General features: G+C 45.8%; 1 protein-coding gene across 2 annotated transcripts in view; it reads right to left on the reverse strand.

Moving 5' to 3' along the window:
• The window catches only part of ror2 (receptor tyrosine kinase-like orphan receptor 2), an 80,878-nt gene that overhangs the window by 22,233 nt on the left and 41,815 nt on the right, over positions 1-16,830 (reverse strand). For both annotated transcript variants that reach the window (XM_041811389.1, XM_041811388.1), the window contains exons 3-4: positions 4,418-4,705; positions 4,252-4,282 (exon numbers count right to left, since the gene is read on the reverse strand). In XM_041811389.1, the coding sequence (XP_041667323.1) occupies positions 4,252-4,282; positions 4,418-4,705 (319 nt within the window). The remainder of the gene's footprint in view (positions 1-4,251; positions 4,283-4,417; positions 4,706-16,830) is intronic.

A 16,830-nucleotide genomic window follows, 5' to 3' on the forward strand; every position in this document is an offset into this window, starting at 1 on the left:
AAGCGGAAAATTACTGGGAGAAAAGTGGCAAAAGTGATTGAGAAGTGGTAAAAATTGAGTTCCAGGTTGCAAAAATGGTCCAAAAGTGGCAAAAAAATGAGTGAAAAGCGACTAAAGTGGGCAAAAAACATCAGAGAGTAGCAAAATGGGAAATCGGGAGCATTTAATCACATAAGGCAGCTTAAATGGGCAAAAAGCAGCAAAAAAGGGGCAAACAGCTGCATAAAACAGGATAAGAGTAGAAGTGAATAATGTTTCAAATGAAGACGTAAACGAGCCACACGCTGAGGTTCACTGGTCTAAAGAATCTTCCATCTTTATCCTGTTAAATCATTTCATACTGCTTTAATAAAACATGACTTCACTGCTGTTAAACTCAGATATGGCAGAGAAATCAACCCTGTATTTCCATCCTCCATCCACAGGCTTCACACTTCCTCTTCAGTGTGTGACATCACTCAGACTACGTCCGTATTTATAATTTACACTGCAGCAGCTCCACCTGAACCTGGTCTTTACCGTCTGTCAGACCAGGTACAGGTTCAGGTGGATTCAGAGGCTGGTGTTCAGGTAATGAGCTTCCTCAGAGGTGTTGAAGCGTTGATGCGTGTTTGTGGTGAGGGGTGTTAGCCCAGAGCTAACGTGAACATGCTAAGGCACGCAGCTAACCGCCATAACTGCTCTGAGGTATCAGGAACGCGTCTACACCTTTAAGGTTAAACGCCGCTGCTGCAGTGATCGAACTGAACTGTTAGAGTGGAGGGACGGCCTCTCTCTCTCTCGCTCGCCCGCTGTGGTTTGAGTCAGGAGGACTGAGAGTTCAGAGCAGCGTCAGACTCGCTGGGTCGTGGTTTTGGAAAGAATGCTGAATCATGTCCTCGATCAGACCGCCTGTTCCTCAGTGACTCTTTCAGGCAGATTATCTCATCAGCCAATGACACGGCTCCCCCAGCCTCTCCAACAAACAGCTGGTGGAGGAGGGGGGCCTGGGTGGGGGGGCATTGGTAGTCATGACTTGTTTTCAGCTTCAGGAAAATCCAGAACTATTATCTGGATCAGTTACAGACTTTTAAATCTCAGATTTACCCTTGATCCTAACAAACAGCTGTGAATGTTCATGAAATTATTCATTTAAAACAAATCAGAGGATGGAGAGACAGAAACCTACACAAAAGAAAAACTCCTGCAGAAAAAAGCTTCTGCTGTAAAACAGACTCTGCAAACATCGAATCCCTCATAACTTCAATCATTTGATGTTTTTATTATAATATCCTGCAGAAAACTAACAGTCCTTTAAAAGGGTGCAGGGTTAAACAGACGCTTCTACCACAGCGTCAGATTCTCTGCTGAGGAGCTGCAGGAAGCTGCCGCTCTGCTGCTGTATCTGAGTCCTACCGCTTACTTCTAACTGACCAGGATTATCCTCTGGCACTGGTTGCATTTTATATCAATCAAGCATCCCCCAACCCTGCAGCACCCCCCTCAATCCTGCAGCATCCCTCAACCCTGCAGCACCACCACCAACCCTGCAGCACCACCACCAACCCTGCAGCACCCCTCAACCCTGCAGCACCACCACCAGCCCTGCACCACCCCTCAACCCTGCAGCACCACCACCAGCCCTGCACCACCTCTCAACCCTGCAGCACCCCTCAACCCTGCAGCACCACCACCAGCCCTGCACCACCCCTCAACCCTGCAGCACCACCACCAGCCCTGCACCACCACCAACCCTGCAGCACCACCACCAACCCTGCAGCACCACCACCAACCCTGCAGCACCACCACCAACCCTGCAGCACCACCACCAACCCCGCAGCACCACTACCAATCTTGCAGCACCCCTCAACCCTGCAGCACCCCCCCAGCCCTGCAGCACCCCACAACCCTGCAGCACCCCTCAACTCTGCAGCACCCCCCAGCCCTGCAGCATCCCTCAACCCTGCAGCACCACCACCAACCCTGCAGCACCACCACCAACCCTGCAGCACCCCTCAACCCTGCAGCACCCCTCAACCCTGCAGCACCACCACCAGCCCTGCAGCACCCCTCAACCCTGCAGCACCACCACCAACCCTGCAGCACCCCCCAACCCTGCAGCACCACCACCAACCCTGCAGCACCCCTCAACCCTGCAGCACCACCACCAACCCTGCAGCACCCCTCAACCCTGCAGCACCACCACCAACCCTGCAGCACCCCTCAACCCTGCAGCACCATCACCAGCCCTGCACCACCCCTCAACCCTGCAGCACCCCTCAACCCTGTAGCACCACCACCAGCCCTGCAGCACCACCACCAACCCTGCACCACCTCTCAACCCTGCAGCACCACCACCAACCCTGTAGCACCACCACCAGCCCTGCACCACCTCTCAACCCTGCAGCACCACCACCAACCCTGCAGCACCACCACCAACCCTGCAGCACCACCACCAACCCTGCAGCACCACCACCAACCCTGCAGCACCACCACCAACCCTGCAGCACGCTTCAACCCTGCAGCACCACCACCAACCCTGCAGCACCACCACCAACCCTGCAGCACGCTTCAACCCTGCAGCACCACCACCAACCCCGCAGCACCACTACCAATCTTGCAGCACCCCTCAACTCTGCAGCACCCCCCCAGCCCTGCAGCACCCCTCAACCCTGCAGCAACCCTCAACTCTGCAGCACCCCCCAGCCCTGCAGCACCCCTCAACCCTGCAGCACCACCACCAACCCTGCAGCACCACCACCAACCCTGCAGCACCCCTCAACCCTGCAGCACCCCTCAACTCTGCAGCACCCCCCCAGCCCTGCAGCACCCCTCAACCCTGCAGCACCCCTCAACTCTGCAGCACCCCCCCAGCCCTGCAGCACCCCTCAACTCTGCAGCACCCCCCCAGCCCTGCAGCACCCCTCAACCCTGCAGCACCACCACCAACCATGCAACACTATCCAGCATTATCCTGATTCCTGATTCTAATGGCATATTTATGCTCAGCCAGATGATCTCTCATGCGTCTTTTTGTACGTCCTATGTAGAAAAGACCTTCCTCACATGGACAAAACAAACGGTATATGACAAAAGTGGTGTTACAATTAATAAAGTCCCTTTGTTTGTAGGTTTTTTTAGTTTGGACATCCACAATACCTTTGGTTTGTGCCACATTATCACAGTGAGGGCAATGCATGCATTTAAAAGTACCAGATGGTTTATTTAACCAAGTTCATTTCTTGTCTGCTGGAAGATGTGAATGCATTCACCTTTTTTCTGCAGCACCTTCCACCAACCCTGCAGCATCCCCAACCCTGCAGCACCTTCCACCAACCCTGCAGCATCCCCAACCCTGCAGCACCTTCCACCAACCCTGCAGCATCCCCAACCCTGCAGCACCTTCCACCAACCCTGCAGCACCTTCCACCAACCCTGCAACATCCCTCAACCCTGCAGCACCTTCCACCAACCCTGCAGCACCTTCCACCAACCCTGCAGCATCCCCAACCCTGCACCACCTTCCACCAACCCTGCAGCATCCCCAACCCTGCAGCACCTTCCACCAACCCTGCAGCACCTTCCACCAACCCTGCAACATCCCTCAACCCTGCACGCCCCCCCGCAACACTGCAGCATCCCCCAACCCTGTAGCACCCCCACCAACCCTGCAGCACCTCAACACTGCAGCACTCCCAACCCTGTAGCACCCCCCGACCCTGCAGCACCCCCTCCAACCCTGCAGCACCCCCTTAACCTTGCAGCACCCCCCAACCCTGCAGCCCCCCCCCCCGGGCACTGCAGTGCAAATTTAACATCCGGCCAGTGACCTCAGATGGACGCAAGCTTTTAGGCTATCTCTGGCATATTTACAGAAGAGTTAATTTAATATGCGCTGCCTCTGTAAAGATAAATAAATAAATAATGTTTTAAAATCCCTTCCTACCGCCCTAATCCATCTCTGAGAACTTCACTCCTGGTTTCAGCTGCTTCCTTCACATGCTTCGGAGTAAAAAATTGACCTTTGCACACAGGCTTTTACAAACTTCTAGAACTTTTGACAGGATTCTTTGTGAGTCTGATTTGGGGAATGTTGAAAGAAACCCAACAGTGTGTGGTGGAGCCTCTACTCCTTGTCTTCTGTTACTGTTTTGATTGAACGCCCCCTGGTGGTGAAATGTGTGACTTATAAAGAGTTTGGAGGCATTTCTGTGAGATATTTACTGAAACACTCATTAAAAACATGCTTATGTGAAGAAAGTCTTTACTCACAATTCATCGGGGCCGTGCGTGGGCATCTGACCTGTGGATCCAAAATAAAAATGCACAGAGAATTAAAACTCTGTTGATAAGAACGTGGGTTAGATTTAAGAGTGAAGTGGTTCCATGTGCAGACCGCGGTGCAGGAAACATTAAAGGTCTGAGTTTCACTCCTTACCCAGCTTGACGTAGAGCACGCCAGTAGCAGAGATGACTTTCAGCGAGTTTGAGGCGACACACTGGTAGTAGCCGGTGTCAGTGGTGTCTAAGTCCTGGATCCGGAGCTTGGACCCGGCCTCGGTCTTGCGGATAGTGATGCGTCCCTGCTCCTGGACCACGGGGGCGTCATTCTTCAGCCAGCGGATGGTCGGCCGGGGGTTTCCTGACACCTTACAGTGGAGCGTCGCCGTCTGACCTTGGAAGTGAGTGATGTTGTTGACTGGTTCCTGGAACTCCAGGAAGTTACCTGCAGCAGAGGAAATACGGAGGCATGAGCAGGGCTGTCAGAGAGGCTGAGACTGCTTCAGCAAACCTCATGGAAATATGGAGACAGTTTAAGGGGGAGTAGAATGTGTGGACTCAAACTTTAACCAGGATTTTTTCTGCATGCCTCTGCAGAAACACATCCATGAGGTGATCCTGTCTGAGAGCTACTAAATCTGAGGACAGTGTCAGAGTAAGGTCGAGGTTGCATGAGGAGAGATTTCCCACTAATCGATCACAAACAGCTCCTGGACAAATCTAGACATCTAAACAAACCAAACGTGATAAAATCTGTCCAGACATCGCAGAAATCACCCTCATTAGAATAAAACAGTCAAAGCTGCAGGATAAGAAAGCAGAAAGCAAAATAGAAGCTTTAAATTGTTTAGAACTGGCAGCAACATTAAGTTAAAGCTCACTACTAAACATGATTCTGTTGGTTCTAGGTCTATGAACACACGGTTCTCCCAGAAGTCTGCAGGAACGCCTGGATTTCCTCTCAGAGTGACGTCTTGGTCGTTCAGTTTCTCTGCACTTAGATGAGACTGTTTCTCCATGGTAGGGATGTATTTCACATCCATCTGGGCAGACCCTTTCAAAATAAAACTCAGAGTGACCGGATAAATGCTCTGTGGTTCACCGTCAGTGGAGTCAGTCAGTAAATTAAACTCTGAATCAGATGAAGAGTAAACGACCAGGTCTGATCAAACTACAGCTGCATCCACGCTCACCTCTTCACCGGCCGCCATTGTTTACAGGTTTGGAGTCTCTTTACCTAAACCCTAGGGGTGCAAATCCTGATACAATACAACATCAACACAACAGCAACACAACAGCAACACAACATCCACACAACATCAACACAACATCATTACAACATCAACACAACATCAACACAAGATCAACACAACATCAACACAACAGCAACACAACATCAACACAACATCAATACAACATCAACACAACATCAATACAACATCAACACAACAGCAACACAACAGCAACACAACATCAATACAACATCAACACAACAGCAATACAACATCAATACAACATCAACACAACATCAACACAACATCAACACAACATCAACACAACATCAATACAACATCAATACAAAATCAATACAACATCAACACAACATCAACACAACATCAACACAACATCAATACAACATCAACACAACATCAACACAACATCAACACAACATCAACACAACAGCAACACAACATCAATACAACATCAATACAAAATCAATACAACATCAACACAACATCAACACAACATCAACACAACAGCAACACAACATCAATACAACATCAATACAACATCAACACAACATCAACACAACATCAACACAACATCAACACAACATCAACACAACATCAACACAACAGCAACACAACATCAATACAACATCAATACAAAATCAATACAACATCAATACAACATCAACACAACATCAACACAACAGCAACACAACATCAACACAACATCAACACAACATCAACACAACATCAACACAACATCAACACAAAATCAATACAACATCAATACAACATCAACACAACATCAACACAGCAGCAATACAACATCAATACAACATCAATACAACATCAATACAACATCAACACAACATCAACACAGCAGCAATACAACATCAACACAACATCAATACAACATCAATACAACATCAATACAACAGCAACACAACATCCACACAACATCAACACAACATCAACACAACATCAACACAACATCATTACAACATCAACACAACATCAACACAACATCATTACAACATCAACACAACAGCAACACAACAGCAACACAACATCAACACAGCAGCAATACAACATCAACACAACATCAATACAACATCAATACAACATCAATACAACATCAACACAACATCAACACAACATCAACACAACATCCACACAACATCAATATTCTGGATGATGATACGATGTTTTCTGATATCACAAAATCTGCCATGACATGATTTGGATTTGATCTGATGTAGGGGCTGACGGTCGATATATCAGGCATTTTTATGCACAAATTTGACAGTTCTAGAAAAAAATAGCTCCCTCAATTAAATTTCTGCTGCATCAGACGACACTCACGCTCAGCCATAGCTAGTTGAGTGTTTTTCATCCGTGAACGATCTTATACAGCGGTTGTGCACGGATAAAGATGTAGACGTAGTCGGTAAACTACGGGGAGAGACCCGTCTGAAATCTGTCCACACAGCCCAGAGAGGAGAGGAAATCCTCTTTTCCTCAGACGTCAAACTTTGAGCTACTGCTGCTGGCTAGCTTGCTGAGGCAGAAACTGTCAACAGGTGTGTGGGGGGGAATTTCAAAATAAGAGCGTAGCTTAAAGCATCAATTTAGAACGATGTTTTGACTGACCATTGATCTGATTGGATCATTAATCAACCAATCAATATATCACTATACATCGATGAATCGTTGCACCCCTACTAAATCCCACCTATAGCTCCACCTCTCTCTCCTCTAATGATGCTGATTGGTCCGGTCATTCTCTGACAGGAGAAACATGAATGACAGACCAGAATCTGGACGATGCCTCAGCTTTGTGAGGCTATATCAAAGACTTTAGTAGATTTTCTTTTCTGCTTTATTTTGTGACTTTTATGCAGGAAGTAGAGAAACAAACAGAAGAAGCACGGAGCGAACCGCCCAGTTTTACACAGCAGTCTGAAGAAAGCTCTCCACGGCTCGCCTGCTAAAACATCTAGAGACTTCTAGAGACAGTAGACTCCTCCCCCATCATCTGTTATTTAACTCTGTGGATAAATCCCACAGTTCCATAAATGTTGGTACACTAAGGCAGAGAACTCTTCAAGTTTGTCTGCATTCAACCCCTAAAGCCTTCAGAGGAGAACATTCATGAGAAAAATCTAGATTTCACTTTTAAAATCGTCTTTTCTCACCAGCCCTATCGATGGATAACATCCATGTACCAGCCAGGACAATCCTATTCACACATATTTAGGAATATTTTCCTCCAAACATCAGAATTAAAAATCAGAGCGTGTTTATTTCTCTAAATATTTTCACAGGTTCTGACTCTCTCTCTCTGTAAACAGACGTAAACATGGAGCAACTCCTCATCCATCTCTGGACGTCCCGGCTAAGTGGATTATGTGCTGCAGACATTCCTGATGAAATAAATATTTCCTTCTTCTGCCCCTCATTACGACGGATTCTGCTGGAGTTCAAGCTGCTGGTGATAAATGATGTTTAATGGGAGACTGAGTCAAACTCAGATTTACATCAGAACCAGCAGAGTTTCTGTAGGTCAGAGTCAGCTGATCAGGAAGATTTTCTCAGGGAGATTCCTGCAGACGGATCAACATTATTTCACTTTTTATACCGGAAACAACAGAAGTAAGACTGGAAGTCTGTTTACGAGTAAAGAGCCTGGAAACCTCAGAGATACACAAGGGTGAAGCAGACAGACGAGATAAAACAACCAGACCGAGACAAGATGAGACAAGACAGAGACTGGACGAGACTAGACGAGACTAGGAGGACATGACAAGACTGAGACCAGATGGAGACTAGATAATCAGAACAAACTTCTGCTGCAGAATCAATCATCTTATGGAGATAATGCACGTTATATTTCTCATTGGGTGTACCTTTGCTGGGTCCGCGCTCTCTGAGTGTTCAACTATTTCACTTCTTGTTTTTAGATCAGGATTGACAGAATCCCCATGTTTTAACTCTGATATGATTTTAGGAAAAGTCAGACAGCATCAGCACCTGTTTGGATTTCACTGCGATGAAATCAGAGACTCTGACAGTCAGGTGATTACCTACATCAGCAGAAAACGCCACGCTCAATTAAGGGCACTTTCACATTAGGCCCAGTTGTTTCAAACCGCGCGATTCCTCCCCCTTCCCCTCTCCCCTCCCCCCCGGCATGCTTTCACACTAACAACATCGACCCATGCCCAGGGGCACTTGCATATTTACTCAGTCTGAAACAGCAGGTGGTGGGATGCACGTAGCTGGTTTACAACCGCGCAAAAGAGGAGAAAGAAGAAGAAGCTACCATGGCAACCACTGGGGTCATGACCTGAGCGAAGTTTATTTTTGTTTTGACCCATCAAAAAGTCCATCCTGCAGCCATGGATGATTAAAATTACTTTTTAAAATGCCGGCAACTTCTCTCTTCGTATCTGCACATCTACTACAGCTCAGAGGGTTAAATGGGCTCGCACTGCGCAGATACAGCGGTTTTAAAGGTGACAGGAGACTTTTATTGCATTTGCACCTCCTCTCACTGACTCCAACTTGTGCTCATCTGCGAGGTGAGTCACAACAGACCATTCATTGACTGGTTTCTGATGATTTCCGCCCTTTAGGAGGAAAAATGTGAACAAACTGCTGCGCTGTGGAAAGAAGTTTAGTTTTTATGATGTCAGGAGGCTGATACGAAGCTCTGTCCCGTATCCGAGCACGATTGCATTCACATCTCATCCGAACCGTGCCAGAGTCCACTTGAATCGTGCCCGAGACCAACTCCGCAAGTGGGCCCAGGCCCGGTGCCCGGGCGCGGTTCGTTTGCATTCACACTACCCAAACGAACCGGACCTGCAGGGTTTGGGGGTGAACTCCAGGATTTGTTATCAAGAATAAAAGGACCTCTTCTGTACAGACACTTAAACTCGACGGTTACAGAGAGATTTACTGGTGAAGAAAGAAAGAGCTGTGCAGCCGACAGCAGCATGAAAACTGTGACGCTGCAAACACGCAGCCAGACTGTCACAAGTGGCTCCTCCTCTCAGCTGCCAGCTAAGAGGAAGATCAGGAGAGCCATATCCATTTCCTGAGAAGGGTGGAGTCAGGGGTGGAGTCAGACAGCTCATTAACATTTAAAGCCACAGACACAGAAACAGCTGGTTCTGCGCAGGGCTGAAACAGTGGGGTTTTAGACATGCAGACATCAATACTGGAGTGTTTTTGCAGAAAAAAACTTCACAAGCATGTTTTAGGACCTCTGAGACCGATATAAAGTTGTCTTAAAGGGTCAAACATGTGACCTTTAAATAAATTCTGCACTCTGTGATTGAATCTAAACTGTGATGAAGTACCCAGCCTTATCATCCCCATTGATCGGTCAGGTGTAGTATGTCATGAATTTCTCTGATCACTTTATCGGACACAGTGACCATCATAACAGAAAGATGTAAATGTCATCAGACCTTGATTTTGTGTGCAGCTGTAGTTTCTGGATTCATTCCTCTAAATGTAAAATGAAGGAGATGTACCAAAGTATAGTAGGTTTGGACCTCCTTAGAGATGATTTAAAAACTACAGACCCCCCCCACCGTCTCCCGGCCCCCTCTAAGAGTTGATTACATGCTCCATTCCTGCAGGACGAGAGCGAGGCTGACAGCAGATGAAATAAAGCTGGATAAACGGCCTTCAGTAATGGAAAGAGAAAGAAAAAAACAAAGGTAAACAAGGACAAAGGCAGAAAACGTTAGCGAGCCACCAGAGAATAAGAAATGAAAAATGACTCCGTCTCTGTTTTTCCTCTCTGCAGAGTGACGGGGGCGCTGAATGTTCCCCGGTCCTGAAGTTTCAATTAAACTCACTGGTGAATACTTCAACTTTCCTTAAACGGGTCCCAGGAGACGTCCAACAACGATGCAATTAGCCAAACTAAATAAGAGGATTGCTGGTGTTGACTTTTCAGGGAGACTTTCTGGGCTCTGCTGAGGAATAATAGAACGGCAAGGATGGGGACTGAGTCAGAGGAAACGTGCTGATGGGAGCGTTTCCACCTCAGAGCTGCAGCAGGAATGTCTGACTCTGTTAGGACCTTTTAGTGAGGCAGATGACTGTATAAGGACATAGAAGCAGAGACATTGATAAACACTCAGACGTCTCTGTCTCATCTGCACTTTAAGTTTATGAATGGAAACACAGATCCGTGTGCCCAGATTCCCCTCCTCTCCGCCGCCGCTGCCGCAGATCTCTCCACAGAGCGGCCAGTGATGTCACCACGCTGCTCTTTAATTATAACCTCTTCAGCCCTCGCTCTTCTGCAGATCTCAGAGTGACTGGATCAGCGTGTGAGGGCGGGGACATCAGACGGCTTTAACGGTTCTTACAGGAGTGATTACAGGACAGGAGATAAACACAGATGACCAACGGGGATCCACAGAGCTGTTCCCCATCCCTAGACCAGGGGTTCTCATCCTTGGGGTTGGGTGAAATGGTGAAATAGGGTTAAAATGGGAAAAACTGGGTGTAAAAAGTGGTTTAAAGGGTTAATAGTAGCAATAATGGGTCAACAGAGGCAACATTAAGCTCATGTGGCAAGAATTGGTTTGGAAATGGCAAAAACAGGCAGAAAAAAGTGGTGGAAAGAGTTTAAAACTGACAAAAATATGTGTTAGATGGTAAAAATGTGCTAAAGTTGTGGGGAAAAAATGATGAAAATGGGTTAAAAAAATGACAAAATTGGTGTAAAGTGGCAACAGTGCCTTTTAAAAAACATTCTTATTTTTTTTAGTGCATCTTGCGACCCCCTCCCAGTGTCTCCCCAAGGTTGAGAACCCCTGCTCTAACCTACATAACAGCTTCATCTCTGAGGAGTAGTGGGAGTCTCTGATGTTGCAGAGCTCAGTATTTCATCTCTAATCTCTCCAGATGATGTGATGCTCTTGGTTTCTTAACCTTGGACCTCCAGCAGACATGTTGGTGGTTTGCAGCCAAGTATGAAGCAGCGCTCCCAGTCTGAGGTCATGCTTCTCTGCAGAAAAACAACAGGATTGCTCCATCGGGGGGAAACCAGTCTCCGCCTCAAGGAAAGGACTTCAAATACCTCGGGGTGTTGTTCACAGGTGAGAGTTAAACGGGCTGTGAGAGTGACGGATGTGCTGGTACAACATCACCTAAGCAAGCGTCACCGTGATGAAGGAGACGAGCTTGGAGGTGAGGCTTTCCTTTCACCAGTCTACATTTCCTCCACAGGCGTGAAACATGAAGAATGAGCTGGAAGCAGAGCAGCTGCATGGAGAATAGTGATTTAAGGCGGTTCATGCATGTTATTGGGACGTCTCTGAGGGTGAGGGTCTGAGGATAGTTTACAGGAGACTCTCTGGAGGGATTATATATCAGCTCAGACCTGGACCCATCCCTGGATACACAGGACGGAAACTCTGACGGGGAACCAGACGTCTAACTGAGCACGCTCACTCCTCTGTCACAGACTCAGCCTCAGAGAAACAGAGAGAAATGAAATTATGTTTTTAATGCTGCAGTGTTTGTGAAGGAATCATTGCAGGGGCAGCTGGAAGTACTGGGTCTGGGGATTTCCATCAACCTCACCATACCAGGATGTGATTGTACTCGGATACAGAGGCAGCAATACTAGAGATGCACTCTTATGTCAGAGAGGCTGAACCAATCAGAGCTGAGAGAGGAGCAGGGAAGGTGACAGTCTGCAGGGGCGTAGTGAGGAAGAATCGAACACAGGGCCCCCCTTAACCGGCTAGCCAACAACACATTTTACACCATTTTTACAAATATCCATGCATTTAATGTATTTCTGAACCACAGTTTCCCCATTTATGAGCAATACTTTTACTGTGGTTAAATTAAATTTACTTGCATTATTATTATTATTATTTCAAACATCACGCTGCTGCATCATACCGATGTGTACTTCATAACTTCTGCATCCAGACTGATGCATGTCTCAGCAGAGTATGATGATAATAGAATCACAGTCTGCATTGACCTTACAATCATTTCTCTCCGTGGCTGCAGAGCTGAGCCCGCCTGAGCCTTAATCATGGGGGAAAGTCCGGTCCAGACCTGAATGTTTTGGCTCCTATGAGGATTACAGCGATCCGTGCTTGTTGTCCAATTCTGGCTGCATAAGAGTGAATCAACACTTCAAACACTTTTATCACCAGGATCCGCTCACACAGTGAAATGCACTCCTGCAGAGATAAAGGCGGCGTGCCTGCATGCAGGCTGGCCCACTTTCAGCCGTCCAGCGGGTGACTCAGCCTTCATCGCTGCAGGTTTGAAGCCCGGCTACATTGTGGCTGAGAGCGGACTCTTATGGAGGCTGGGGTGTCTCAAATATCAAGGCTGAAGTGCTTGATTGATTAGTCCTTTCTCCCCAGAGATAGAGGTAATGAAAAGCAGCTTTCTCTCCAAGCTGGGGCTCTGGACCAAGTCCAAAACCAGGTCCACTCGGACAACCGGCCCGTTTGTCTGACAAATGACTCAAAAACAGAGTTAATGACAGCTGAAATAGTTCTGTTACCGCTAAAACAGCTTTATTAGAGAACATTCTCCTCATTCAACTCTTTATTTCTGAGATGAAACAACCAGAAGACTGAACTCAAGATCTGAGAGGAAACACACACTCAAGACTTCATGTTTTATGTTTAACACATCTACGTTTGGCTCTAACAACGTCAGAGACGACCCCGACACAGAAGGAGCTCTGCAGCCAGCTCAGCCTGGAACCTGGACCCTGCAGGGCTCTGCCTCGCCCTCAGGAGACAGCTGATCTTTGCCCAATGAAATACGGAGACATATTCTCTCCCTCTCTGTTCTTCGTCATGGTTTGTCCTTCCTCTAACCTGGCTGTGATAATTCAGCCACAAGCAACAATCTGCAGCTCTGTGATATTAGCACACCTGTATTCTTAAACATATATCAGACTGCATTACAGCGTTACCTACAGTCTGGTTTACATGTTTCAGTTATCAACCCACACCAGCAGCAGAATAAATATCTGTGTCTGCTGCGGTCTGCAGACTGTTTTCCTGCTTGTTTATTTCCTTTATGATAGTCAGAGAAGAAATAGAGATTTAAGAAACTGTCTGATAATTTACAAAGAGCCCCAGAGTTGGTGATTTTGCAGTCATGAGATCAGAAATGTCAGAAATCTATCTGACCAGTGTGGAGCAGCTGGTCAGCTGTCGCTGAGCTGCAAACAATGTAGAACCAGACTGAGAGTCAGCCCCACTTCTACCTGTCTAAAATCTGTGCAGAGCCAGCTGTGACTACTACTAGAGGCTGCCGCTCTGTTGCTGTATCTCATTCATATCTTTGAAATCTATTTTCTGCTCCTTGTCCTGTCAGGTGTTTGTTGTTACTACGTGGGAGTTTTAAGTTTGCAATCAGTTCCATGTGGGGTTAACCTTGCAAAGCAGATGGATACGCCTGTTTCCTTGTTTCTCACTGGTGAATCCATCTCTCAAAGCTCCCGTCTGAACCGTTTTGGCCCGGTTAGAAAGTGACAGGAACAATCAGCGACGGGGGGCAGTACTTTCAGGAGTGGCACAGTCGTGACGTAAGCAAGCAGCAACAAGAGGCCGGTGTAGTTATGGTGGAAGACATTAGCGTGGATGCTGCTAAAGCGCCAGTTTGATGAGAACTTGACGACATTTCTTGGTAAAACGTAGAACAAAGAACAGCAGTGAGTTGTTTTCTTTTCAAAAACCACCAAAGTGGAGTACTGACATGTCTACAGTCGCCATGGTTCGTGTTATTCCTTGGTAGTTGTGTACGTGCACCTCGGTCACATCACGTGCTTCTTTGCTCTGATTGGCCCATAAAGATGTGACAGACATCATCCAATCACACTCCGAGTTTCTTTCAAAGCCTCTGCCCTTTCCCAAACTCTTAGTATTGAAGGTTTTCCAGATGGATGTGAAACAAATCCATCTGGCGTGTCATTGAACACTGTCCCTTTATATTTAAACAAACAAATAAGATGAACATTGGCTGCCGGTTTTATCACCTGAGCTATTCAAACCCCCGTCTCTCCATCAGGTGCATTAACTAAGAAGTGAACCAATGTTCTGGATTCACATTTTGATGGAGAAAAGCTGTTAAAAGTGGCCTCTACTTATCATTTGCTACTTTTTGATTGAGAGCCCCCTAGTGGCAGGATTTACATTCCATTAAAGTGGAAGCCTCTCTGAGTGTTAAACACTCCAGCTCTCAGCTTAAACTCACTTTTCTCTCTAAATCCTCCAGAATGTCAAACATTTAGGAGAAGACAAACCTATTTCTGATGCATTTAAACAACCATGGATCTTCTCTTTGTCCCTGAGTTAAAAACATGTTGAATTCTGAGGCCTTTCACATATTTGGTGCTCATAAAGCATCTTCCTGAAAAGCCATTTAATGTGGACGTCAAACTTAAACTGGCGTTATCCGATGAATAAAACCTCAGAGATTCTAAATGAAGCCTTGCCAAGACTGAACTCTTCACAGGAAAAATTAATCTGGGGGGTTTGATTGTTTCTGGGCACGCGCTTCCACTGAACATACCAGAAAACGGCGTCTTCAGGGAGGAAAGTCTTCCCTTCCTTTGGTGAGTGAATGATAAGGCTCCTTGTATGTGCATTTAAATTTATTCTAGCAGTCAATGTGAAATTATTCTGCAGATAATGTTTGACAAGTCCCTGCTGTTCTGAGCCAAAGACCTGGGTTTGGAGAGTGACGAGGTCAGAGATTAGACACTAATTATCAACAATATTCCCATAATGACCAATGAACACGAGGCTGAATCACAGGACGTGACCGCTGTGATGACCTTTACAACATTCCCCTCTAAATCAGGTCACAGCGCTCCTAAAACAACAATAATGACAAAGAAAGAGAAATCCCACACAGAGCTGAGCAGAGATTCTGTTTCATATCACAGAATGAGTCCTAAATGTTCATGAAAACGATTACTGCTGCAGCTTTAACCCTCACTCCTCAGACTGGGCTTTCCCCTTACTGTACGCTGATATTAAACAGACGCTGCTGTAATTAAGCTCTCCTTCAATTAGAACCTGATCGATGGCAGGAGGCCACACGGAACACTGAACACCCACCCTGATGCCACATCCTGAAAATCCAGGAGGAAAACCCATCGACAAACCCAAAACCTGACCCAGGAGGTCTGGAACGAAGAGACGTGGTCCTAAAAACACTCTGGGACAAAGTCACTGAAGGGTTGTGATTTTTTTACTGCTACACCAGAGAAACCATCAAAATCACTCAACACACATCAACGACTGAAACAGGGCCAAGGAAGGGTACGATCCAGTCGTATTAGTGATATCACATATATGCAGAAAAAGTTACAAACTGGCTGTAAATGTTGGCCTATATCAACTGTGATTATGAGCAAATACTGGTTGTAGTGGCTGAGAATGGGGCCTATATCCTCCCCAAATATTGCCCTACAAAGGCTTAAAATAAAATATGGGCCTATAGCTGTAGATATAAGCCTTTAATAGCGGAAAATATCTGCCTATATCAGCTGTAAATATCAGTCTATACCAGCTATGAATATCAGTCTATATCAGCTATGAATATCAGTCTATATCAGCTATGAATATCAGTCTATATCAGCTATGAATATCAGTCTATATCAGCTATGAATATCAGTCTATATCAGCTATGAATATCAGTCTATATCAGCTATGAATATCAGTCTATATCAGCTATGAATATCAGTCTATATCAGCTATGAATATCAGTCTATATCAGCTGTAAATATCAGTCTATATCAGCTATGAATATCAGTCTATATCAGCTGTAAATATCAGTCTATATCAGCTATGAATATCAGTCTATATCAGCTATAAATATCAGTCTATATCAGCTATGAATATCAGTCTATATCAGCTATGAATATCAGTCTATATCAGCTATGAATATCAGTCTATATCAGCTGTAAATATCAGTCTATATCAGCTATCAATATCAGTCTATATCAGCTATGAATATCAGTCTATATCAGCTATGAATATCAGTCTATATCAGCTATGAATATCAGTCTATATCAGCTATGTATATCAGTCTATATCAGCTGTAAATATCAGTCTATATCAGCTATAAATATCAGTCTATACCAGCTGTAAATATCAGTCTATATCAGCTGTAAATATCAGTCTATACCAGCTGTAAATATCAGTCTATATCAGCTGTAAATATCAGTCTATATCAGCTATAAATATCAGTCTATACCAGCTGTAAATATCAGTCTATATCAGCTGTAAATATCAGTCTATATCAGCTATAAATATCAGTC

This window comes from Cheilinus undulatus, linkage group 17 (assembly GCF_018320785.1).
Source record: "Cheilinus undulatus linkage group 17, ASM1832078v1, whole genome shotgun sequence".
NCBI classification, from domain to species: Eukaryota; Metazoa; Chordata; class Actinopteri; order Labriformes; family Labridae; genus Cheilinus; species Cheilinus undulatus.